Here is a 25,869-nt window from a genome sequence, read left to right as displayed (position 1 = left end):
TAAGTAAAAGTGGTAACATCAACTACATTTTAAAGAAGAGTAGACACCATAATGTTACAACAGACATTACTTCTACCACTACCTATAGTTATCTATAAAAGGTACTTTACTTGTTGGAGTTGAAAGGGAATTAATTCTGTGTGAAATGATATTCAGTTAAAGCCCTTCTGGATCCAAACAGAAGAGTTGTTCTAGCAACAAAGTGATGTGATGATGACGGTGATGATAACTAATAGCATCTAAACAGTGCCATATTTTCTGTTGAAAAACCCAAAGGTTTCTGAGGAATATATCATAGAGTTTAACAGGAATGATAAACAATACAAGGAGAAAAAAATGCTTACACTGCGCTGTAATATGATACAATAATTACCCCATACTTGAATTTGTAACTACTTAGTCCCACTAATACATAGTTATGACTCACACCCTGCTCCTTCGCTAGCTCATAATTGATTGATTGCCAATGCTCACGTACGAAACAAGAGACCCTCAAAAACAAAACAAAGCAACATGGCGAGTTATTCCCAGACAGAACTTGTCTTGCCATCTCCACCGTTTTTCCTTCCATGGATTTGACAGCGAGGAAGCAAGATATTAAAGTGGATTTGGTGCTTGAGATGGACTCGAGAGGGTTTGCTAACGAAGCAGAGGGGTGAAAAGAAAACTTGTCAAAATCCGCTAATACCCCATGATGACTATCACAGATTTTGCCGTAATTTGATCAGTTTCGGCCGCAGGTCACGTCGGGACGCGAAAGCCGGTGGCCCTTTTCAAATTTCTTCAATAGCAAGAATAAGGAATAAAAAAGAGTTGTTTCCCATTATTGAGGATTATAATTAATAACCACATCTTAGAAGTTAATCAAATGCAGCAGTAATTGAGCCAAACTGAAATGAAATGGAGAGACATAATGATTAAATCCAATCCATTATGAAGAACATCTTGATTTTCTTTTCTTTTCTTTTTCGGATCGAGAATAGGTTCATTGGTTCATTTTATTTCATTGCAAATGATATTGTAATAAAAAAGAACATAAAATAAAGTAAAATTCAAAAGGAAGATTTTGAATGAAACAATAAGGAGGATGTTCATACTACCTCATGTATATATCCATTATTACTTTTTCTCTTACACTGTTGTTCAAAATTCACTACATTCAATTAAAAGCTCAACTTTAAAACCATTGTCAGCACTTTTCTCTAAACACATGATGTACATTACAATCAATACAATATTAATTTAATAAAACAAGTTTACATTCCTTTCACAACTAATTCTTATTCAGATTGTTTTGATTGTTTTATGGAAAGGAATGATGATGGGAGAGAGGGCTTACCTAGAATCAACGCGTTACCCAACCTTTTGTGAAAACATACCCCTTTATTTACGAGATTCTGGGGGTAATGTTTGTGAAATAAACCCCTCTCATCTACAAACGGTCTGGTCCAATTTACCCCACACTTTGTGATAGCCCTATGACAATTCTACGAAAGGTCGCGTCATCTTCCGCTTTTGTCTCATGAAAGGTCGTGTAACGCGACCACCCGACCGCACAATGAAGTTAGCCAGGTGAGAGGGTGACTATGATGCTTGTAATTTATTACAAAAGTCATTACTAAAAACAAGTGAACATTTCCTTTCATAATTAAATCACTAAATGAGCACTTCTTTTGGAGGAGGGAATGGGAATAGAGGAGGGGGGGGGGGGGGGGCAAAAAGAATAGTTAAACAGTTGCCCTTAAGAAAGGCAGTGTATAATCATCTCTGATTTTCCGGGAGCTTCTAAAGCTTTGTGGTCAAAATCCTACTGCCCTTTGTCCAACTATGACGATGACAACCCTAACAATCATCTAGGCGGAAGACACTAGCAAGGATCACGAGCAAAGCAGTAGAGCGACTCATTCTACTTAACTTATTAAATGCCAGGACTGTTCAGCAATAAGCCTCAAGCACAGCTATCCACTCAGGACAGGATTTATTTTTATGTTAAGGACTAAACTGCACCACACGTTGCTCATCAAATTTGCAACAATTACATTTTTCTCTTATCGCTACATTGTGCTAATAAAATGTTAAGGTCTCTGAAAATTTTTTACAATTGGGTAAAGTCTTTGTCAAAAAAAGAGAGAAATGTCCAAATTTGAAAGCAAAAAACAATGATTTTGAATCTCTCAAAGTGTTGTCAATTTAAGAATATCAAATTGGCAACAAACATCTTTTTCTCTTATGGCTACATTGTTCTAATAAATGCAAGGTCTCTGAAACAATTTACAATTGGGAAAAACTTTATCAAGAAGTTGAGAAATTTCTAATTTTGACAGAAAAAAATGATTTTGACCCTCTCAACATGTTGCCAATCTAAGAATTTGAAAGGTTACTTCACTTTTAAAATCCTGGCATCAAGCACAATAATATGATCTTGCAACAAAAAAAAAGGCAGAATTTGCAGAAATGTTTTTTCCTGTTTTTATTCATGCATCTGGTATATTTATGAGGGTTTGGAATAAAAAGTTATTGAGCCAAACCTCAAACTGTGGAATGGGTGTCTTGGGAGGGCTTTAGTTTGGGCAAGAGTCTGAGGGTTAATGTGATTGGCAGTGAAGATATACCTGGACACATGCATGCCCTGTTCCTGACAACACTGAATCAGCTTCCTACTCTAATTATCTGCCTCACTGTTTATCACTTGTTCTCTCTGTCTCTTTCTCTCGTCTCTTCTCTCTGTATTTCTCTTTTTATGTCTCTTTGCTGTGCCTTTTCGAATCTCTTCTCTCTCTCTTTCTGTGTCTCTTCTCTTTCTCTATCACTTGTCTCTCTTTTATGTCTCTTTTCTCTCTCTTTCTCTGTCTCTTTTTCTGTCTCTGTTTCTTTCTCCGTCTCTTCTCCCTTTCTCTATATCTTCTTGCTCTTTCTCCTCTTTTCTCTCTTTCTCTATCTTTGCTTGCACTTTCTCCGTCTCTAATTCTCTCTCTTTCAATTTGTTTTGTCATTATTTGTCCCTTCTTCACTTTCTCGAGCTTCATTTCTCTTTGTTACTACATATATCTACTTCTTGGGATTATTGTCCTAGTCTCCTTAATTCTCTGTCTGTCTGTCTGTCTGCCTGTCTTTCTCTCTCTATTTACATCAATGTATTTTTCTCTTCTCACTTATCTTTCTAATCCGACATTCTATCCCTCTTATTTCATCCACCTCTCTTTCTTCCTTTCTTTGACTCTTCTCTTTTTTAAAATGTAAATCTCTCTCTCTCTCTTTCTCAACTCCATTTATCTCAATTTATGCCTTTTCTTCCTTTAGTGATTATTACATCTCCCTATATGCCTGTGTGAGAACAGCATGTCTCTCTCTCTCTCTCCCTCCTCCCCTTCTCTCTCTCTCTCTCTCTCTCATTCTACTCCCTCTTCACCTCTCTCTCCCCTTCTTTCTCTCTCTCCCTCTCTCTCTCTCTACCCCCCTCTCTCTCTCTCTCTCTCTCTCTCTCTCTCTCTCTCTCACTGAATCACATCCCCTCTGTCTCTCTCATACCATCATTCAACTCTCTCTAGCTATACCTCCACCTTGCTGTGTATCAGTCTATTTATAAAGTGGCTAAACCCTACAGTGACGGTGAGTCAGATAGATACAAAGAAGCTGAAATCTGGGTGATGAAAGTTGTCGAAAACTGATACCAAATTGAGCATGAAATGAAAAATAATTCAATCATTCCCGAATGTCAAACGAATGAAAGCATGGATGGAATTATTGAAGAATGTAGTTGTTCTGATGATTTTATACCAATGATTTCTTAAACTTGAAATAAAAAAAATAAAAGAATAAAAATCTAAAAACTGAGATAAAGACAATCAAGAGTTGAAGAAAAAGGAGAAATCATCTATCCCAAAATTATAAATCACCTGTTGGTTGTTTACTTCTCCAAAAAATGTAGTATTTAATATTAAAACTGTTTATGAAAGAATGCACTTAGTTGGTAAACCAAGACGAAAATGTGCATTTCTCTGACAATGTTTGAAAATGTCACCCAATATCAATATCTTGAAAACACCAATATCAGTATCATGAACCCTAGAAGCAATTATCTTTACAGCACTGGCTTTTCCTTTAGCGAATGCAAGTAAAACTATATGAACTGCCACACAATTCACCATTACTATACCAAAGCAGCTGAAAGAAAAAAAAAAATATATGTAGCTACACCCATAAGTTTCCAACTTCAACTTTTGTGAACACTACAAAATGAAAAGCTCAATATCATTCAAATTCTGTTCTAGTCAAATTTCAAATGATGCATTTGCGACAGAAAAAAAGGAAAAGAATAAGCTTACAATTCCCAAAAGTTTCCAACTTCAACTTTTGTGTACACTACAAAATGAAAAGCAAAATATCATTCAAATTCTGTTCTGGTCGAATTTCAAATGATGCATTTGCGGCAGAAAAAAAGAAAAAGAATTATCCTACGCTTCCCAAAAGTTTCCAACTTCAACTTTGTGAACACTACAAAAATGAAAAGCAAAATATCATTCAAATTTCTAGAGATGCACTTTCTGAAGAGTAAAAGAAAATAATTTCCTTGCACTTCCCGAAAGTTTTCCAACTTCAAAATCCTGCTTTGCTAAATAACTTAAGAGAGATGCATTTTCTGCAGAAAAAAAATTCAAAAAATGATCCTGCATTTCCCCACATGCAAATAGAAAAAAGAAACACAATAAGCCAAGTATAATTTGGAAAATGTCAGAAACTGTTAGTCTTAAATGTATAACATTGCCAACTGCGAGCAAGAAGTGTGTTATCTTATATTTTTCAACACAAAATTTTGCCTTTCCGGCCTTATCAGTATATCGTCTGTTTGGAGCCAGAAGGGTGTTAACTCATATACTTTAACTCAGAGTTAACATCCTTCTGGCTTCAAGTTCAAACAGATGATAAAATGTTATGCATCAAACTTAGAATATCTTGTGAAAATCAGTAACGTGAATCGAAGATATATTATTTAAGAACAAATTTGTTAAATGTTGGAGTAGTCCAGATTCTCGATAATTTTCTTACTGCCAAAAATGGCTGTCATTAATAATAAAAAAGCAATATTGTCTCAAATTTCCTAGTTTATAACTCAACTATACTTGGCTTATATCTTGAAAAAAGATTTAAGAGAAAAAAACCAAGAAAAATAAGAACAGAGAGATAGAAAATGTCTCCAAAATGATTTATTTATTTATTCGTTCCTTATTTTGTTGCAAGTTTGAATTTGAACAAGCAGACCTGACTAACATCAGTGAAAAATACAGGCTGGTAGTCAGTCCATGGGTGAAGCTAATTGTAACGAAAGAATCAAAATAATAAAAGAATAGACAGTCAAAATCAAATAAGAAGAAACTAAAATCACTAAAATAAAACAAATTATCCAACTAATAATAATGATACATGTAAGGTAGTTTGAAAATTATAAATGGTTCTATTTGAATTTTAACTAGGGTAATTGTATTTTTTAAAATTCTAACAAGCAAACATTCTATGAACAACATTTGCTGCATTTTTAAATGAGAAAAGACAGGGAAATAATGTGTTTAATTAATTTACATACCTCTATTTTGCTCTCTCTCTCTCTCTGTCCAACCCCCTCCCTCCCTCCCTCTCTCTCTGTCTCTTTCTCTCTGAACTGAGATGTATGTTAATGTTTCAAACGAGCCTTTGAAGCGGCCTTTTTTAATAGGGTTAGTAAGGTTATATCATGTCTTCTAAGCATGCAATTGAGTTACATGAATGCTATATATTTGCCTTCTTGCATAAAAGTTAGGAGAAAAATATAAACAACGGTTGCAATGCCACATTGAAAATATTGTCTGTTTAGCGACAGAAAGGCATTATCTGAGTGTTAAAGTACATGTATATGAATTAATGTTCATCTGGCTCCGAACAGAAAACCTTTTCTTGATCGACCGAAACCAAGAAATAGTCTGCTTGGAATCAAAATGACGTCAAGCTGGCGCTTAAAAGACAAAATTTTGCAGTAGAAAATAACCTAAATGGTGACATTTTTTTGTCACTTACATATCTTTAAATGGGAATGAAGTCTTAACATTCCAAACTTTTCTTTACAATATCATGAATTTGTTGATGGTATTGCATACTTTGAGCCATGTGGGTGTCAACTTTAAAGTTGCTCAAGCGTGGGTATATAGAGGGCAGCACACGAACGTACGCACGGGAGCATAATACCCGTTGGATCAGTGTTATGTAGCGATCAGGAGTGATCGCCAAGTTGTCTACTTCACAAACGACTATATACCCACGCAAGAACATCTTTAATATATACAACATGTACACTTTAACACAGTGTTAATGCCCTTGCTGGCTCCAAACAGAATATATGAAGGAAGTGAGTATCGAAAATCATTGCATTATTGGTATATCTTACCCGTTGCCCTTTGCCCTTTTTATGCTTCTGCCTGGGCGAGACGGGGGCGGAAGTGCCGTTGTGGGGGACACCCAGCCTGCCTCCGGAGGGCGAGCTGTGGGGCGTGGTTGACGTGGAGGAGTGGGGCGAGTGCTGGAGGGGGGCCACGGGGGCCATCTTGACAATCGGCCTCTCAAACTTGGCGATGATGTTCTTCAAGCCTTCCCGGCGCTTCTGGAAAAGCGACCTGACATCCTCCATCTTTGTAACAGCTTCTCGAACCAGGTTCTATATATGAGAGAATGGGGCAGAAACATTCAAAGGAAATGATTAATATTTAAAAAAACACTAAATGTACAAATTACAATTTATTTTTCTATTTTTGTTTGGTCCTAACAGAAACTATCCCATTCTTGACTTGAAATAAAAGTAACACAATAGCTGTTCACAGTTAATGGATGTAAAATGTAATATTATTCTCATAATAAGTATGCCACAGGGTAATTTTCTGTTCAGTATTTCTGACTATTAAAAAAAAAAGGTTCAAAAACACTTTGTAAAAGACATGTACATGCCTAACAGTAACTGGTTATCTACCATAATGCTACATGTTCGTTCATCATTGATACTGTCTAGAACATATTGTATATGTATCTCTACAAATTTCTACACTAGCAATTAGTTTAACTACAATTTTAGGTCCCATATGTTACTGACCATGTCTAAGTAAGATTTAAGTAGAAGTGTTTATTTTTAAATAGCCGAACAAGAGCCTAGACCAGGGGGTGTTTCATAAAGAGTTCATAAAGCTACGCATGACTTTACGAACGACTTGTATATGAAGAGCCAGATAGGATGCCCAAAATTTTTTCTGATATTTCCAATAACCTCAATTAAATTATGGCAAAAAATATACTTTGCATTACAAATGTTTTGTTATAATAAGAATGTTAATCTACATCTGCACAGTTCAACTTATAAATAATAATCAAGAATGATTGAGCATCCCATATTTTCATATACAAGTCGTTCGTAAAGTCATGCGTAACTTTACGAACAGCTTTATGAAACACCCCCCTGACCAAATAGAAACTAAAATGACCCAAAAAAAAATGTTAATATATGTTCACAAAGTAATAATGCTTAGTGATATGGAACACTGGACAGACAAAATATTTGAATTTGCTCAGATCTTTTACTGACATGTATACAATTCAAAATCAAATCAAATCAAAACAAACTAAAAATGTTAATCTCAAAATACTAATGAATGACCATCTAAGAGCGTAAAAATGTATCCACCATTTTGGACATCTACATTTATCTATTTTATCTATTAACAAATCAAAATCAAGTTGGAAGCATAGCAACATGCAAATGAAAATGGAAATCATTCAAAATGCAAATCACACCTAAAGTCTGAACAAGAATATGAAGGGGAAAATAAAAGTAAAATGCAATGAAATAATCAAATGGAGAAGAAGATAATTACATATGCAGTCAATTATACTCATTGATATAACATGCTGGAAACAAAAATGAATGAAATGTCATAAATGCAAATGTATAAATGAAAATTGCAAAATGAAAAATTGAGGAAAACAGAATAAGAATTCATAGTCAAGGATCAACATATAAGGTTAGAGAAAAGAAATATACACTTCAAAATTAAAACCATTTACATTTACCCCCCCTCCCCCCCCCCCGAAAAAAATCATTAGAAAAATAAAAATACTACATGTATGCTGTACATTAGTGTGTTGTTAAATTGTGTCCACAATTAATCTGAAATTTATTTAAAGCATTGACAATATAACAAAATACTTAAAGAAAATCAAACGACACACATGTGGTTGGTATTAAAACTATAACTGCTTTCATCAATTTGTTTCTTATCAATTATTTGAGCTTCTTTCTCTCTTCCCCTTCTTTCTCTTCTTCTCCTGCTCCTACTAAAACTACATTCTTCTTGTTCTTCCTTCAAACTTTTTCTTCTTCCTTTTCTTTTTTCTTAATACCCTTTCTGTTTCATTTTTCTTCTTTTCTCCTCTTATATTTTTTTCTCTGTCCCTCTCGTTCAATAAAATGAAAATCAATGTTAGAGATATCAGCAAACTAAAAACTAATAAAATAAAACAACAAGCTTGATTACAATATGTAAAGCTACAGATAGATGACAGAGGATAACAAAAAGCAAAGAGGGTGACAAAAAGTAAAGTGGAGCTTAAAACAAACTAAAAAAGAAGAGAAAATCAAATCAACTATAAAAAGGGTGCAAAGTTTCATGCATGAGCTCATGCCCTCGTGAATAATGTATTTTGTGGGAGGGGCTCAGCATCAAATCAACATAAATTATGCAAAGAGCAAGGTGCTGTACATATACCCGCTAGTTACCTTTTGCTGCTCAAACTTGGATGACAAAAAGGAGCGATTGGATTGAAGGAAGGAAGGAAGGAGTTGATGGTGGGGGGGGGGGGGGGACAAAGAGAAAAGGGTGGAAAGATAGTGAGATTTATAGACATAGAGATGGAATGTAGAGACAGTAAAAAAGAAAGACAATACCAAACAGATGAACAAATGGAGAATCAAGAGTGAGATAGGTAGCACACACACAAACAAAAAAATATATAAAGAGAGAGAGAGAGAGAGATAGAAAGAGAGAGATAGAGAGACAGAGAGAGGCAGAGAAATAGATCAGGAAGAAGGATGAATGGAGGGAGAGGAATGATAGAAAGATGGATTGGAAATTTTGAGAAACAAAGACAACCAACAAAACAAAAAAAGGAAAAATGAATAAGATAGAAATAGAAAATACGAAATTTAAGAAAGGAATATGGGAAAAGAGAAAGACAGAGATCCAAATTGAGAAAGTAATGATTCCGAAAGTGTGCATTCATGAAAAGAAAGAAGGAAAGCAAAGAAGAAAAGAAAATGAGAAAGAAATAGAAGGTAATGTCCCATGGAATCCAGGTTATTCGGGAGGGGAAAGATATAGACAAAGAACAATATTACATCAGATATACATATAAAAAAATACAACGTAGCATGGTGACATGATAATGCATACACATATACATGTATATAATGCAACAAAAACATGTTGAACGTGTAAAAACGGTATAAAAATCTGTGGACTTGCTACAAGGAAACTATCAATAGATTGCGTTTCTCACACAATGGTATCAGACCTGAAATCTACAGTATAGTGTATGCATCTTCTTTTTAAACAAAAAATTTGCCAGTTAGCCCACCTTAGCCCAGCTCATCGTATGAGCCCAGCTCATCGTATTAGCCTAACACAAACTCTGGATGGTCAAAAAGTCATACGCTAATCCAAAACATCCATAGCAAATGAAATTGATTTAGATTTTAGAGTCCCCCTGGCAATTTTTATTCAGGATATTAAGTAATTGATGAATTTAAGGTATGAAGCCTATGATTGTTGAAGAAGGCCGAGATTGTGGACTACAAATTTATTTTCTGCTTTGATTTCCTGGACAAGATCTTGGCATATGAGTCAAAAGTGTCATCAAAAGTTATTTATAGTTGCCGGCCCTAGCATGATACAGCATATATAAATAGTGTTGACACCTGAGAAGTTGCAATCTTGCACACACTACTTGTCTATGGTGTTGACAAGCTGTACAGAAGCATGTCTGTGCATTAGAATACTCTTATGTTGTGTGCAATATGAAAATTAGACACCTGTAGTGTTCAATTATTGAACAAACTAAATTATCAAATCGATCCATTTGACAGAAACACTTTTGTTATCATACACTCGTAGTAATTCTTTTCAAAATATCCTTTATTTGAGTCCTAAAATGATGTGAATAAATAATGCATGCTGATATTTATCGCTTTTTGTACATATCCAAAATGATGCTCCCTTCCCATATTTTTAAACTAAGACTTAGCATTTTGTGCAATTACCCAGCATGCAATTGGTGCAAAACTTCTCAAACCTGCCTAAATGTAAATTACATAATATTCATAAACCCACTTCCTTTTAATATTCAATCAAACTTATAATGAAACTAACGATTCATGGTGTATTTTCTTGAAGTACATGTATTTGTAAATCAGGAAATATAAATTCATTTTAGTTTCAAAATGATATGAAGAACAAATTCTGTAATTGGATAAAGCATACAATTTTAAGGTTCTTGGGTTTATAAATATAAGCCTATATATGAGTGCAAAAATCAATGAATTTTCTAGCATTTTTGCAACCCATCACCGAAAAAACAAAAGGAACCTTGAACATACATCCAGAATTTTAGCTGACTATTCACTTACAAATAATCTCTATGGAACAAGCATAGATAAAGAATAGAAAATCCAATACAAAAATATAAGATGAAAATCATAGGAGATAGAACAAAAAGCACTTGCAAATTATTACAACAGACTGATAAAAGAGCTACAGGATTTTATGCAATTAATCATATTTGTTTGGTGATTCCAGTTTATGATAAATTTTGTATTTTATCTAAGGTTTTCTGACTTCTTGACAGTTTTATTTGTATAAAAAAGTCACTAAATTAAAATATCAATTTCAAATTATTGTTTTGAAACCCGCTAGTAATTTGTTTCCAGTAGATTTGGCTAATAGGACCTCAGGCTTAAAGAAATAATCTTTACTTTCTGACAGATTATGAAACGTTGGCTGTTTGGAGCCAGAAGGGCATTAACTCATATGCTTTAAAGCCCCACTGCACTATTTATAGCTACTTGCTCAAGTTCAAGTTCAAGTTCAAATAAGGTTTTATTCATTACTTGTCAACAAGTCCGAAGACTAAAAATGCAAGTTTACATCAATATAAAAAACATTCAAAAACATAAAGATAACATAGTAAATGAGGACAAATATATAACAATGAATACATTTTTAAGTTAAAAACATTAAAGTAGTAACAAAAAAAAAAAACAACAAAAAAAGATTTAAAAAAAAAATACAAGATATGAAATATTGCTGGCAAAAATGAATAAATGTTGACATATAAACAAATAAAATGTATACAGATACTTGAATTCAATTAACTGTAACATTGGAAAAATTGTAATTAAGTATTGAGTATTGAATATTGAATATTGAATATTAAAAAGTATTAAAAAGTATTAAATAGTATTACAATCGGAGTCTTGGCAGTGTGCTAATCACAAGCGTGATATGAGTACAGTATAATGTATAAACATATTGCACATGAGAACAATGGAATTCCTTAGGTATTATTGGTTACAGTAAGAATAGCAGATAATTAAAGAATGTTGTACTGTAAAACATCATCAGAAGAGAATGAGGTGGAGAAGAGGAGGGAGAGACAGAAAGTGAGAGAGAGAAACAGAGAGGAGGAAGAAGAGATGAAGGGAGTAAGAGGAAGAGGCAGAGAGAGAGAGAGAGAGACAGACATAGAGCTGAGAGAGAGGGAATGGGAGTGAAATAAAGAATAAAGAGGAAAGACCAGAACTGAAGAAGAGAAAAGGAAATTTGAAAAGAAGCAAGTTCGAATAGAAAAAAGGAATGAGGGAGTGAGAGGAAGATAAAAGTACATGCAATATCAAAATACGAATGAATGGAAGAACCCGCTTTGCCAATCATCATGGCAGTTAATATTGCACATAATTATATTGCTGAAATACATGACATATAAAACATACTGATAATTACCTAAGCCTCAATTTATCATTATTTACAACAAAAAAATGGAATCCCTTAGGTGTTATTGGTCACAGTAAAAATAACATATAATTATAGAAATATAATTATAGAATGTTGTACTGTAAAACATCATAAGAGAAAAGAGGTGGAGAGGAGGAGGGAGGGACAGAAAGTGGGAGAGAGAAACAGAGGGGAGGAAGGAGAGACAAAGGGATAAGGAGGAAGAGACAGAGAGAGCAAAGAGAGAGAGAGAGAGAGAGAGAGAGAGAGAGACAGAGAGACAGAGCTGAGAGAGAGGGGGTGGGAGTGAAATAGAAATAGAGAGGAAAGATCAGAACTGAAGAAGAAAAGGAAATTTGAAAAGTGGCAAGTTCAGATAGAGAAAAGGGATGAGAGAGTGAGAGGAAGGATAAAAGTACATGCAACATCAAAATATGAATGAATGGAAGAACCTGCTGTGCCAATCATCATGACAATTAATATTGCACATAATTATATTATTGCTGAAATACATGACATACATTATACTGATAATTACCTAAGCCTCTATTTATTATTATTCAAAGATCGAGTGAAAGATGGGATGGGGGAAGTTCGGTACCTCGTAGTTCTCATCTTAGGCAAGGACAAATCAAGTGCATTTCGCAGAATGCGGCTACAGTCATTAACTCTGCTCTCAGGCAGGAGATGTCGATGAACCTTAGATTGGAGAAGTGATTCTGCAAATCTTAGAGAAAGGGATGTGCGTCTCTCTTTAAGAGAGGAGACACCAAGATGAGATTGCAGTTCATCATAAGTTCTAGAGTCAGGGTAGGTAATAATCCTAAGAGCTCTCCTCTGAACTCGCTCGATGCTTACAGAGTGGTTGTTTGTGATCCCTGATGTCCAAACAGGTGCTGCAAATTCTAGCACTGGCCTGATGTACAACATGTAGATAGTAGCAAGATCCTTGGTGGTAACACCATTCCTCCGAAGCTTAGTCAAGAGATAAAGTCTTCTGGAAGCGTTGGAGATCAAACGACTGACCTGCCCATCCCATTTGAGATCATCCTGAAGGAAGACCCCTAGGAGCTTAAGGGATGAGACAGCTTCCAGTGTGGTAGAGTTGATGTCAAGAACGATGGGTGGCGGGGGCTGGCGAAGAAATGAAATCTGCATAGCTTTACACTTAGCAGCATTCGGGACAACGTCGTTGTCTTTGCACCATTGGATCAACGAGTCTAGATGCGACTGCAATTCAGATGGATGCGTTTTCTTCAAGACCTCCACGATTGTCAAGTCATCCACATATTTCCATCGGTTATCACTTTCAAGAGCTGCATCGTTGATAAGGACCAGAAACAGGACTGGTCCGAGGCGAGTACCTTGGGGTACCCCACAGGTGATGGCTTGTTGTTGAGAGGATTTCCCATGGTAGCGGACGGTCTGCGCTCTGTTGGAAAGGAAGCTGCAGATAGTAGGGATGATAGAGTGATCAACACCTAAGTCGATCAACTTGTTCATAACAATGGTGTGGTTGACATGATCAAAAGCCTCAGAAAAATCCACAACGCAGAGGTTAGCGAGAGTGCCACCCTTGTCAAGCCCTCTGTGGATGGTGTCGAGCAGGCTGACCAAGTAGTGCGTAACTGACGATCCACGAAGATTACCAAACTGGCGGTTGTCAACAAACGGGCGGATGCTGCTCATGATCCAGTCCGCGAGGAAACCTTCAAAGATACGCGCTAACGTGGGTGTTATGGAGATTGGCCGGAGCTGATCATAGCTGGTGACAGGATTAGTTTTGGGAATAGCACTGATAGATGCGTGTTTCCATATGTCAGGGAAGCAACCCTGACTGAGGCAAAGATTGAAGAGAGTGGTCAAAGGTTCAGAAAGTTCATAAGCGAACTCCTTCAACAGTCCGAAGGGGGATCATTGGGATGACAGGCCTTGGCAGTGCTGATTCCACAGAGGCGCTTATAAACCCTTGCGCCCTCTATATAGCAAACAAAGCCTAATCGGTGACCATTGGTCTCCCATGATCCCCTTTTTCTTATGTTAAATTGAGAGCTGATTTGATGAGATATCCACCTGTCAGCAACCTTGCAGGGAGGTCTAATCTCTTGTGGCCGAACTAGTGCGGTGGGCTTTAAGACAGTGTCAATCCCCTTCTCGCTCTTAGCAGGCGATACCATATATTTACTGATTACAATTCAAGTGTATAAAGGGTGAAACATATAAAGCAATTTGACATTAATTAAATGTAATATTGAAATGCAAACAAGAACATGAACATACAAGGCAAAGAAAAAAACAAAAATTGGAAGACACAGAACAACTTGAAAATAGAGGAACAGAAAGTGCACGACAATCTTGATATAAATGTTTCCTATACATGTAGCTATTAAATTCATTAAACTTCATTCTATAGGATTGAGGAAAGAAATCACACAAAAGTTGAAAAATAGGTGCAATCACACAAATGCAGGTCGGGTCACGTATTGTTGAAGGGTAAACTAGGCAACAAAATTGAGCATTGGAATGATTGGAAGACTGCACAAAACATTGAAAATGATTTAGAAAAAAATCTTGATATCCTATCAAGTTTCCTCTTGTTTAAACTGAGACAAATTCACAAGAGAATGGTCAAGTTAAAAGTGAATATTCTTCCATTGGAAGACTTATGTTAAAACTACATTTGAGAAGAGTTTAATAGTGATCAGTTTGGATACACAACTAAGGTCAAAGAAAAGTGACAAGTTCATACAAAAATGCAGACAACTGTAATAAGCTAATGAGTGGATAGGTGTTGTAATGTGAAAGGAAATACAAAGTTACTAACACAATTGACGTGCGATGGCTCAGTGGTAGTGAGCAGATATGACCTTGAAACAAAGTCAATGTGCTAGTATCCTTTGGCATGGCATAATCCTCAATTACCATGTCCCATGATTAGGACATAAAGCTGCAGGTCCCCTAGCTGCTTATTGACAAGCATACATTTGCTTTCATCACAGTCGGCTAAATAAAGGCATCATCCTATGAAAGAAAATCTCAGAAAGTTCCCCGCTAGTATCCTTTGGCATGGCATTAATCCTCAATAACCAAGTACCTTGGTTAGGATATAAAGCTGCAGGTCCCATAGCTGCTTAACTACAAGCACACATTTGCTTACATCACAGTCGGTTATTAAAATAAAGGCATCATCCTACGAAAACAAATCTCAGAAAGTTCCCCGCTTACCTTCCCCTCGACGCTGAGTATATCCGCAAACATCTGACGGAACTCTCGCGGGTCGCTGAGCTTGAGTTCCCGAAACCTTCTCAGCTCCTCGTCGATCTGGCGCAGGTACTTCTCGGCTCCCTCTTTGGACTGGGACTGATCCATTTCCTGCGAGGCCAGAAGCTTCATGCCATCGCTACACCAATCATCGGCCTGGCACAGACGGGGAAGGGGGCAGAGAGAGTGAGAGAGGGAGAGAGAGGTGGGGAGAAGGGGGTCAGATAATTTTGTGTATTACCCTAGAGGAAATGGATTTTAACGAAGACTCGGTTATTCATTCCCAAAACAAAATTAAAATTTGGGTTATTAACTGAAGTAAGATTCTGCTATGTGGTGATAGAGGGTGAGGAACACACATGTACATGTTAAAAACAGGAGAGCTAAAGTAATATCAGTCTTGAAAGGGAGCTATACAACATAAAGAGTTTATTATTTACAATTTCATCATTTTAGACTCGATTTTAACCGCGACAAATATCATTGAATATTGTAAAATCGCATATACTTCCAATATATTCATTTGAACCAAATGCCGCCAACATGAATCACACCCATACAACGTCCTTTTCTTATTTACTATATTTAGTACTTTCACTAGTTGTTAATGAAGTTAAATGTAAGAAAGGAAACACATTTTCAATGTTCACTGTGTTGTTTCATGAAGCTGGATAAGAGTAATAATAAAATACAGCATTGATCATGAATGTATTTAAAAGTGGACTAACTTTAGTCTGATTTTTTAAAGATGTAAATGAGTGAAAACTGTGTGCAACAAAGGTCCTATGCAAAAGTATTTGGGGGGCTATTTTCTACATATTTTTTATGTTATTTCCTATGAAGTTAGACTAATTTTCTTCTATTTTCTTATGGAAAAAAAGAAATATTGACCCCCCCCCCAAAAAAAAGTTTAGGCTCAGCAAATTTTTAAAGATAGATGAAAGATATATTTAGAGTTTACTCTTATGAACATTGGCCACTGGCTTCTATTAACTTTTTATATTCTTCTTCTTCCAAAGTTGCCAACAGCGTTAATGAGTCCCCTCTGCTTGACTGCTGCCACCTGTAGTTAATTGATAGCCAGGAGCCAGCGTACAACCCGCCCCAAACGAGGTCAATCTTTGGAGGGGTACAAACGCGGGAAATAAAAGTGGAGGGGGGCAAACGGATACCAACTACAGGTGCTAATTCCTTCCCCCTAATGAATTCCGTACCCTCTCTCCGTTACCTCAGACAAGTGCGTGTACCGGTGTTATGACTGGGGTTGTAATTAATATAATTTGTTGCCAATTTGGTTGCTCGCTCTGCCTATCTGCACTGTCGCTCGCTTGCCATATGAGCATTTTTGCACAAAACACCTGGCACCGATTGAGAGAACTGCTTTCTGCAAAACTATGGTTAAGCAAAATTACCCATTTTTGGTCTCTATTTGCTCCATGACAAATTGCACTGGAAATATTAAAACAAATTGACTTTTGCACAGAGAGAGAGAGAGAGAGAGAGAGACTTAAGAGAGAGTTTAAGAAAAGAAAAGGAAGAACAGAGAAGAAAAAGGAAGACAGAGAGAGAGAGAGAGAGAGAGAGAAAGAGAGAGAGATGAAGAGAAGGAGAGAGAAAAAGAGTGAAAGAGCGTGAGAACCAAAAAAAAAAAGAGAGGGCAGAGAGGGATAGCGAGATAGAGAAAGAAAGACAGAGAGGGATAGACAGAAAGTGAGAGGGAGAGAAAAGAGGTACAAATAAAAAGATTGACAGGAAGAGAGAAAGAGAGAGAGAGAGAGAGAGAGAGAGAGAGAGAGAAGAGAATGAGAGAGAGGGAGAGAGAGACACACACACAAACACAAGGGGAGGGGGTGACAGAGAGAGAAAGAGAGAGAGAGAGAGAGAGAGAGAGTACCCAGACTAAACAGGAAATAGACAGAAATGGGTGGTCACAAGGTCATTTTTACAATGATACAGGAAAAATTATATTGGACCTTTATTATGACCTACGCAGTCACTGCCTTCACTATCAACTTCCCCCTGTCATTTCTTTTCTCTTCCTTTCGAGACGAACGAGAAATGGAAGGAAATGAATTGTGTCCTTTCATGATGTTCGTTCAAATGTCTGACTTGGTGAAAAACACACAAGATTATTTTGACGTTTGCTTCGGAACAATTCATTCAATGACATCCTGAACAAGTCTGAACTTCCGCTTTTTTAATCTCCAAACAGTAAACAGGTTATATGGTAAATCTTCTAGATTCCTGCAAAATGGGTTCTAACTATCTTAATTGTTTAAAAAATGTAATACTCCTGAATTAAACAGTTCTTTTTATACTCCATGTTTGATTTCAAATGATTTAGATATATGTGCATTTATTTATAATGTGAAGGCCATGTTCATGTATTATGTGCTCAATATGCATTCTCAATTATTATTATAACTCCTCCTTCTCCTCCTCCTTTTCTTCTTATTATTTCTTTATCATTATTACTATTATCATTATTATTGTTATTATCATCATCATCATCACATCATTATCATGATAATTTTTCATTTCATGAAAGGTATGAAGTGGAATCTGATAATGCAATATTTATATAATATTGGATGGCCTTGAGTGTGATACAAAAATATATTGCTCGAGCTATGACAATTTTGAACGAGTCAAAGATGAGTCTAATATTGTCTTAGCGAGAGCAATATATTCTTGTATCACTCGAAAACAAAGCCATACAATATCATTATTATTATCTATATTAGCCTGACTAGCGAAATAACCAAATTTGAGTTACCTTGGTAAATATGGCTTTGTTTTTCATGTGATATCGATATGATATCGATTTCAATAGTTGAAGTTCCTGGATGACTGAGCAATACGAAAACAATATTGGTATCCGGGTACTGTGCTAAGATATTGAATACACTAATTTATTGTACCACTTAGAAGGCTTTTATATAGATAATAGTAACATTTCTTTCTTCACCGGCCTCTCTCACCTTTTGTATCCTTTGGTGCAGTTCCAGAGACCTCTCCAGCATGGTGCGTCGGTTGGCGAGGCTGTCCTGCAGGTCGGAGGTTCTGCTGACCAGCTCGGTGCACTTGGGCTCGACGATGGCCACCTCCATGGGGTACTTGTCGTTCTTCATCAGGTCCTCGCCCGTCTGGGTCAGCTTGTCTGATCGGTCTAAGGCCTCCTGCAGGTCGGGAGAGACACACAAACAGACAATCAGACAATGAATAAGACATACACAGAGACAAAGATAACATATTAACGTAAATTGTCTGTTTTAATAATAATAATAATAATATTTAATATTTACATAGCGCACATATCCACCTTGCAAGGTGCTCAAAGCGCTCCAATATTACCCCGGCTCTGCTAGGCTACCGATTTAACACAGTATCAATGCTCCTCTGGCTCTGAACAGATAAAATATCATTACTATATGCTACACTGTATTATGATTAATATTATGAATACTTTTGCTAGCGTTACGGCACATTTTACATTAACAATCATACTGTTGCTGATGCTGCTACTACTGCTATTGCTACTACTACCACTCCCGCTACTATGCTTTCTTAGCAGTCAGGTAAAAAACCACTACTACTACTGGTGCTGCTACTGCTGCTGCTACTACTACTACTACTGCTACTGCTACTACAGTTACTACTACTGCTATTACTACTACTGCTACTACTACATGTACTACTGCTACTACTACCACTGCTACTCTTTACTACTACTTCTACTAGTACTGCTATTCCTGCTGCTACTACTACATGTACTATTGCTACTACTAATACTGCTACTACTACTACTGCTACTACAACTACTGCAATGACTACTACTACTACTACTACTTCTACTACTATACTGCTTCTACTAGTACTGCTACTACTACTACTACTACTGCTACTATATTACTTCTAATACTACTACTACTATCAATCATCGTCATCATCATAACAATAATAGTAATAATGATAACAATTATGATAGACAGTCATCACACAAAAAGATTTATAGTTACCTTGCTCTCTGCTTCTAATTCTGCATGTCTTTCCAAGAATGTGTTGCATTCTTCCACAGCATTGCCTATGCTGCTTTCTGGGTTGATCTTCTCTGAGATATTTTCTAACAGTAATAATACCTGTTCAAAAAGAAAACACATAAGAAACACTGTACTGTTGAATGATTTTGTTCAGAAAAGGGATAATACTACAGTATTGCAGGGTGACTACACACAATCAAGTTTGATACAATTTGTGTTGTGCTAGAATAAAATATGTTGCAATCATGTTACGTGCCAATGTTAATAATATGAATGAGAGAATATCCATCATATCTGTATGCAATCTTCATAAGATATCCACAGATTTCATTATTATTGTAATTAAAGGGGGTGTACGCAGCGTGGCAAATACTGGTTAACGCCATATGCGACTTCTTTTGGACAACTGCACGTAAATGAATGGACTTGATTAACGCTTCAGTTTCATGTATGTTGCACGCAAGTGAATACTGCGGTTGTGTCGTCCGTAGTCGTATTATACCTGATTTGCCCAGAGTCAGGCTACAGGAAAGACACATTGTCTTGTCTTGCTTCACCCCCTTTAAAATGACGAGCTAATTGCTCCAGATTAATGATGCTATTAATCCCATTCTACTAAGTTGTATTACCCAATGTCATGTTATTTGAGATCCAAAGGACTTGGCTCTGCTTGACTTTCTGCCAATTCGAAATCTGAAAACATTTCCGAACTAGAGATACAAGCAATCAATGAACTAGAGCAAATTTCATATTTCATCAACTTGGGAAATGTTTAGATAATTTAATCACCCTCAGGCGCCAAAGGTATTCCTGACCTAAAAAACAAAAAACCAAGTCCCCCCCCCCCCTCCCAACAAAAAAATGACACTGATTCTAGAGCTGTGTTTTCATTATTCTCTTGTCTTTGTACCAGGCCCCTGTTTCATAGAACTTGTTAACAATAAAAGTTACAAATAAGTGTTATAGGCTACTGAAATCATGGCATTTGATTGGCTGACAGCAAATTTGCCATACAAATTTAGCATTTGTTATTGATAGCAAGTTTTATGAAACAGGGCGCATTAAGTTATACTCTCTACATCTACAGCATGTATAATGCTGAGGACGTCTTTCAGCACGGTTAATTTCTGCACAGGTGCCTGGTGGAAGAGTCTAATTACACGCAAGAAGAACCGTGGCAACCCGAATTCCCATCTTGCATTCACAAGAATGAATAAAAGAGGGGGCACTTTCAGGTACATGTAGCTTTTCATTGTTACAAGCTCATAGATGTAAAGTATGTATTTCTTAGAGGGCTTGACAGCATGAAAAATAAATTAAAAGGGCCACCCCCCAAAAAAATCCAATTCTAGAACATAAATGTATTCTTTGAAATATATATATAATATATTATATATAAACCAGACAAATTATTATTATTATTATTATTATATATATATTTTTTTGTAGGAGGGGGAGAGTAGACGGGGGAGAGGGATGCCTAGTTGATTTCAATGCAGTCCTAAACAGAGTTGAAAATACACAGGGGCATAGAGTGAATCCCCCTCCTTCTCCCCCCTCCTCTCCCCTCCTCCCCTCCCCCCTAGGAATTATATGTACATGTATTTTTTTTTTTTTTTTTTTTTTGGGGGGGGGGGGGGGGGGGCTTAAGGCGGCAGCAGCATTTAGGGTTCTTGCACTAATTTCCATCATGTGCCTTGTTTGAATATATATATATATATATATATTTTTTTTTTTTTTTGGGGGGGGGGGGGGGGGTTGAGCCCCTCACCCCCTACCACCATAACCTCATTTGTATGTGCATGTGTCACAACATGGTGTCTATTATACCTGTAGCGGTAAACGTCTCATGATAGGATATTAATAACATGCCATGAATGACGGGCAAATGGCTATACCGGTAATGTTGTCGGTGTCTTGAAAGGTGACATTAATAACCAGTAACAGGGCATAAATTGGTGTTTTATCATGGGACATAAATATGCTTTTGTACAGTATTTCTAGCTAATAAATATGCTTTTGTACAGTATTTCTAGCTAATGCCTCTCTGACAATAGTAAACATTTATCATTTACAAGGTTTATCGTAATTAAGAAAAAGACTAATGAAGGATTAAGTAAAATTATGTATCAAACAATATGCTCAAACTATCATATCACTGATATGCTTCTGATATCCCAGTTTCTACTGAATCATTTTATTCCACTGTACACTATAGGGTTAATTACTTCTACAACTAGAGAGGACCATGGATTGAAATCATACAATTCTTAATTGCTTTCTGAATTTCTTTTGGTAAAAAAGTGATAACAATATTGCTGTTCAAAATTGCTGCGTTGTCTTCTTTGTCATTTTCTATTGATATTTTGAAATTGAAATCCATGTCACTCTCTAAACCCCTACCTATTTATATCTTCAATATTTTGATTGGCAGCAGTAGGTAACGACAATAGAGGGCAGCAGAGCATGATAGCAGAAGTTCAAAATGTCTGTGAAAACAATGAGTGATATCATCAGCTACATCTCAAAAGAAGCTGAAATTAAAAATGGAGAAAGTTTTAGCAGGAGCCGCGAAGTGTTTCTGTGTTAAATGTGTTCATGTTTTATTGTAAAATTTGCATCTGAGGAACTAACACTTCAACAAGCTCTGCTTCAAGTTAGTTCCTCTTTTCTCGTGCTATTTCCACTATATTTATTTATGTTGTGATATAATTATTTTTGTATTATGTTTTGCATGAGAAATAAAAATCAATCAATCAATCAACTGTTGAACTGTGCCATCATTCTCTTTCTTAAAATAAGGTGATAGTGTATTGATAGGATATGACGATCAGACTAGAAGTAGACCTTGAATCTTTATTGAGTTTTTGTTCAAAATGATGTCGAAATACAGGTACAGTATCTGTTTTGTAAACCGTTTAGACTAGGAAATAATTAGCAACCTCTTGAATACATCAGCTATGCAGTTTTGCTATAGCTTTATTATAAATCTCGATAGTCTGAACAGGGGGTATGTAACTGATTGTCTCAACATCCATGAGAGGAAGTGATCGGGGTGACTAACGAAGCACTGATCGACCTCATTGTTGTGATCTGCCACAGAGTAAATCTCTCTGTGGTTAGTGATATTTTGAGGACCCGCCAGCGGTGAAACAAAAAACTCAACCATCGATAGTTGGCGCCTGTGGGACGCTAGACGGTTCAGAGGCGATTTCCATGAAAGCTTTCAAAGAGGTCTGAAAAATGGGATGACATTTGCGCAAAAATGAATACGGTCTGTACAAATGAATGCTTCTTGAGAGCCAGGCATTAAAAAAATAAAAATAATAATAATAATACAGTCGAACCTGCTTTAGTGACCACCTGTCTACAAAGACCACCTGTCTACAAGGACCACATTTTTTGTTTCCCTTGAAAATGGTTTCTCATTGAAACATGTATTTAAGGAACCTGTCTACAAAGACCACCTGTCTACAAAAGCCACTTCTGTGTTTCCCTAGGGCGGTCGCTATAGACAGGTTTGACTATATTAATTTGTAAAGCCCAATAACTACTGGTATGTGGATATATTTATGTACTATATTGTAAGTCGTTGTTAAAGTTTTTGTAAAGCCCAATAACTACCGGTATGTGGATATATTAATGTACTAAGTCGTTGTTAAAGTTTTTGTAAAGCCCAATAACTACCGGTATCTGGATATATTAATGTACTAAGTCGTCGTTAAAGTTTTTGTAAAGCCCAATAACTACCGATATGTGGATATATTAATGTACTAAGTCGTTGTTAAAGTTTTTGCGTTAACACCCGTCTTGCTCTCAGGGATTTTAGAGTAGTGATCTATCTTATTCTGAATCAAATAAAGGCTTATTAAGAGAGAGAAGGGCATAAAGTCTATGTTAAAATGTTTAGTTAACACCCTTGACTACATTCCATTTGATGCTAGGAATTTTAAAAGGAAAATAAGTTTTAAAATCCTTACCTTGGCAACAAGTTGAGAGATTACAAATCATTAAACCAAAAAATAAAAACTGAGCATTTCGACAACATTCTTGTCCCTATTTATTTTTTTCAGAAACATTAAAAACGTTTTATTTAATCATTGTAGCGATAATTTAAAAAAAATATTGTTGCCAACTTGAAGAACAATATGTGATCGATTCAGCCCTAACGATACATCCTGTCCTGAAAGGGTTAAAGTATATGAGTGAAAGCCATTATGACGATTAGCAGATTGAGATACATGTTTATGAGCAGGTTCTTTCTGTATTATCAGGAAGAGTTTGAAAACAGCTCATCACTCAAGACAACCTCCCCCTGTTCTTTGTTTGTGCAGCCTTGTGATTCAGCAGAAAAACCTTGTTCATGATTCTAAATTCGGAATTATGATAGCATCATCGCGGTGGAGCACTTATTAACTTTTCACGGAAAATGGGAGATGAAAGACATTCTGGGACTCACTTCAGTCTCGAATGTGAGAGGAAATGTGACAGGTGTTTTTTTAAGTTGATCGATTAATGTTGACTCCTAATATCCCACTAACATATAGCCAAGGCCAGTTCACAACAGATCAAACAATTTATTACATTGCCCTGAATAACAAAAGATTTTTTTACATTTTTGATTGATTTGAAATCGTTCCAGAGCTGGTTAGGTGGAATAACTGAGGTGTAAGAAATAAAAATAAACTTTTTATGAAGCATCTTTCATCATTGAATAGATGAGTACATGTATGAGAGGAGAGCTGCACAAACCCCTAAATCAAATGGTAAAAAGTGGAGAGAGAGGGAGAGAGGGCGAAAAGGAGAGATAGACAGAATAGAGAGAGAGAGAGAGAGAGAGATAAAGAGAATGAAAAATGAAATGAACTTATGAAAAGAAGATGACACAACTCCATCCCATACCCTTTTACCCTTTGCTCCCTCACAGTTTATCCACCCAGAAATAAAGAAGAGCTGAATCCTACTTTCCTGCTGGGGCTCGAACCCACAACCTTTGCATTTCCAATCAAGTGATTCCACCACTCGACCACGACACCTCTACTGCATTCACCTTAATGCGATGCAGTCCCCGTCCCCCCACCCCTCACCCAACATTCTCCATAGACAGCTATTAAACAGTCTTGATGATTCAATCAACTGCATCAGGGCGATACCAACAAGTTCCGAATCTGGGACAAACACGCCAAAATTTGTATCACCAGATGGTCAACTCCAATCTTCTGTTTTTCACTCATCTGTACAATCCAATTCTTAGTCTTTACGGATGATTTAGTTCCCTCTCATCGCACCTTTGTCGAGCCTTTGCGCTGTTGTTTGAGAAAGTAAGATGGGGGCTCATGAGAATGAAATTCATCTCTCCAAATTTTCCTTGGAGTGACTCCATTGTTGACCACTCACTTACGTGTTGTTGGTCTAGACCGCATCGGGACCCAAAGGAGCGACAGTTTCTTGGCGAATCCAAGTTTTTTGTGGCTGAAGTTGGTCCTTGTCCAGAATTTTGGTCAGTGTAAAGTAGAAATCTTGTACTGTATTTGTGTTTTGTTGTTGTTGATGACAGAGAAAGGTTTTTGGCCAGTGCAACAACTTGTGGCAAAATATCCAACCATGGAATACGCTTTGCTGTCAGTGTGTGCTTTCAAATAGGATTGGATTCCATAGAACAGCATGTACCGTACATGAAGGGAAGGGAAGCACAAAAAACAGAATGGGAGAGTTATGCTACGGTCACAAAAGTTCGTACGAACGATAATTTCATACGAATCTCCGTTTTTCCATTGTCTGAAAATCATTCGTACGGCGTTCGTAGCAGTTCGTAAGGGCATTTGTGACCGAGGCTTTAACAAGCAACAATTCATAACTTTTCTAATCATTAATGATTTTGTTCACACTTTCACCAATCTGTGTCTCTGATTTTGCAGGTCAATTAAACTTGTTAGGAGTTTAAGTTGCCTTTTAAGAAAGTTAACCCATCTGCTAGTGGTCTGCTAGTTACCATTGCAAAATGGGGTTGTAGACCTGGACCTAGACCTGGTCCTGGTTTGGATAACTGGACCTAGACTTACCACTTTGAATTCCTCTTCGTACTTCCTGACTTTGAGGCAGAATATTAACCTGGATTCTTGGTCGCACCAGGTGTCGTCAAACTCCTTCTCCAAGACTTCCAGTTCTTCTAATAGTCTATCAAGGAGGAAAAAAAGAAGGATATTATTGTTTATTGCCATTTGGTCTACAGCCAGTTCGTCTACTACCCAATTGGTCTATTCCCATATGGTCTACAACCAGCTCGTATACTATCCACATGGTTTCATAATCATTTTGTCTATTTACCATTTGGTCTAATGATCATCTAGGTTAATAGTCATTTGGTCTAATCTTCAATAAGTCTACTACCTATTTAGTCTATTGCTCATTTAGTCTAATTTCCAGTTTGTCTGATCCCCATTTCTGTCTAATATCTATACGGTCTAATAAACCTTTAAACCCTAATAATAATAGTCATCAAATTATTATTA

At 36.5% G+C, this 25,869-nt stretch overlaps 1 protein-coding gene across 8 annotated transcripts in view; it reads right to left on the bottom strand.

The window, feature by feature from the left end:
- The window catches only part of LOC754108 (guanine nucleotide exchange factor DBS), a 103,482-nt gene that overhangs the window by 21,297 nt on the left and 56,316 nt on the right, over positions 1 to 25,869 (bottom strand). For 7 of the 8 annotated variants that reach the window (XR_004063519.1, XM_030981814.1, XM_030981815.1 and 4 more), the window contains 6 exons: positions 25,420 to 25,534; positions 19,337 to 19,456; positions 18,299 to 18,496; positions 15,282 to 15,473; positions 8,789 to 8,803; positions 6,416 to 6,682 (listed from right to left, as the gene is read on the bottom strand). Coding sequence is in view for 7 of the 8 variants with exons in the window: in XM_030981814.1 (XP_030837674.1) it covers positions 6,416 to 6,682; positions 8,789 to 8,803; positions 15,282 to 15,473; positions 18,299 to 18,496; positions 19,337 to 19,456; positions 25,420 to 25,534 (907 nt within the window). In the remaining variant the exon portion in view is untranslated. The remainder of the gene's footprint in view (positions 1 to 6,415; positions 6,683 to 8,788; positions 8,804 to 15,281; positions 15,474 to 18,298; positions 18,497 to 19,336; positions 19,457 to 25,419; positions 25,535 to 25,869) is intronic. The other variant, XM_030981817.1, reaches the window with a different exon arrangement.

Source organism: Strongylocentrotus purpuratus, unplaced genomic scaffold, assembly GCF_000002235.5.
Source record: "Strongylocentrotus purpuratus isolate Spur 01 unplaced genomic scaffold, Spur_5.0 spur5_scaffold_12, whole genome shotgun sequence".
Lineage (NCBI taxonomy): Eukaryota > Metazoa > Echinodermata > Echinoidea > Camarodonta > Strongylocentrotidae > Strongylocentrotus > Strongylocentrotus purpuratus.
Note: the sequence above shows the minus strand (reverse complement) of the source record. Positions and strands in the feature narration are given on the sequence as shown.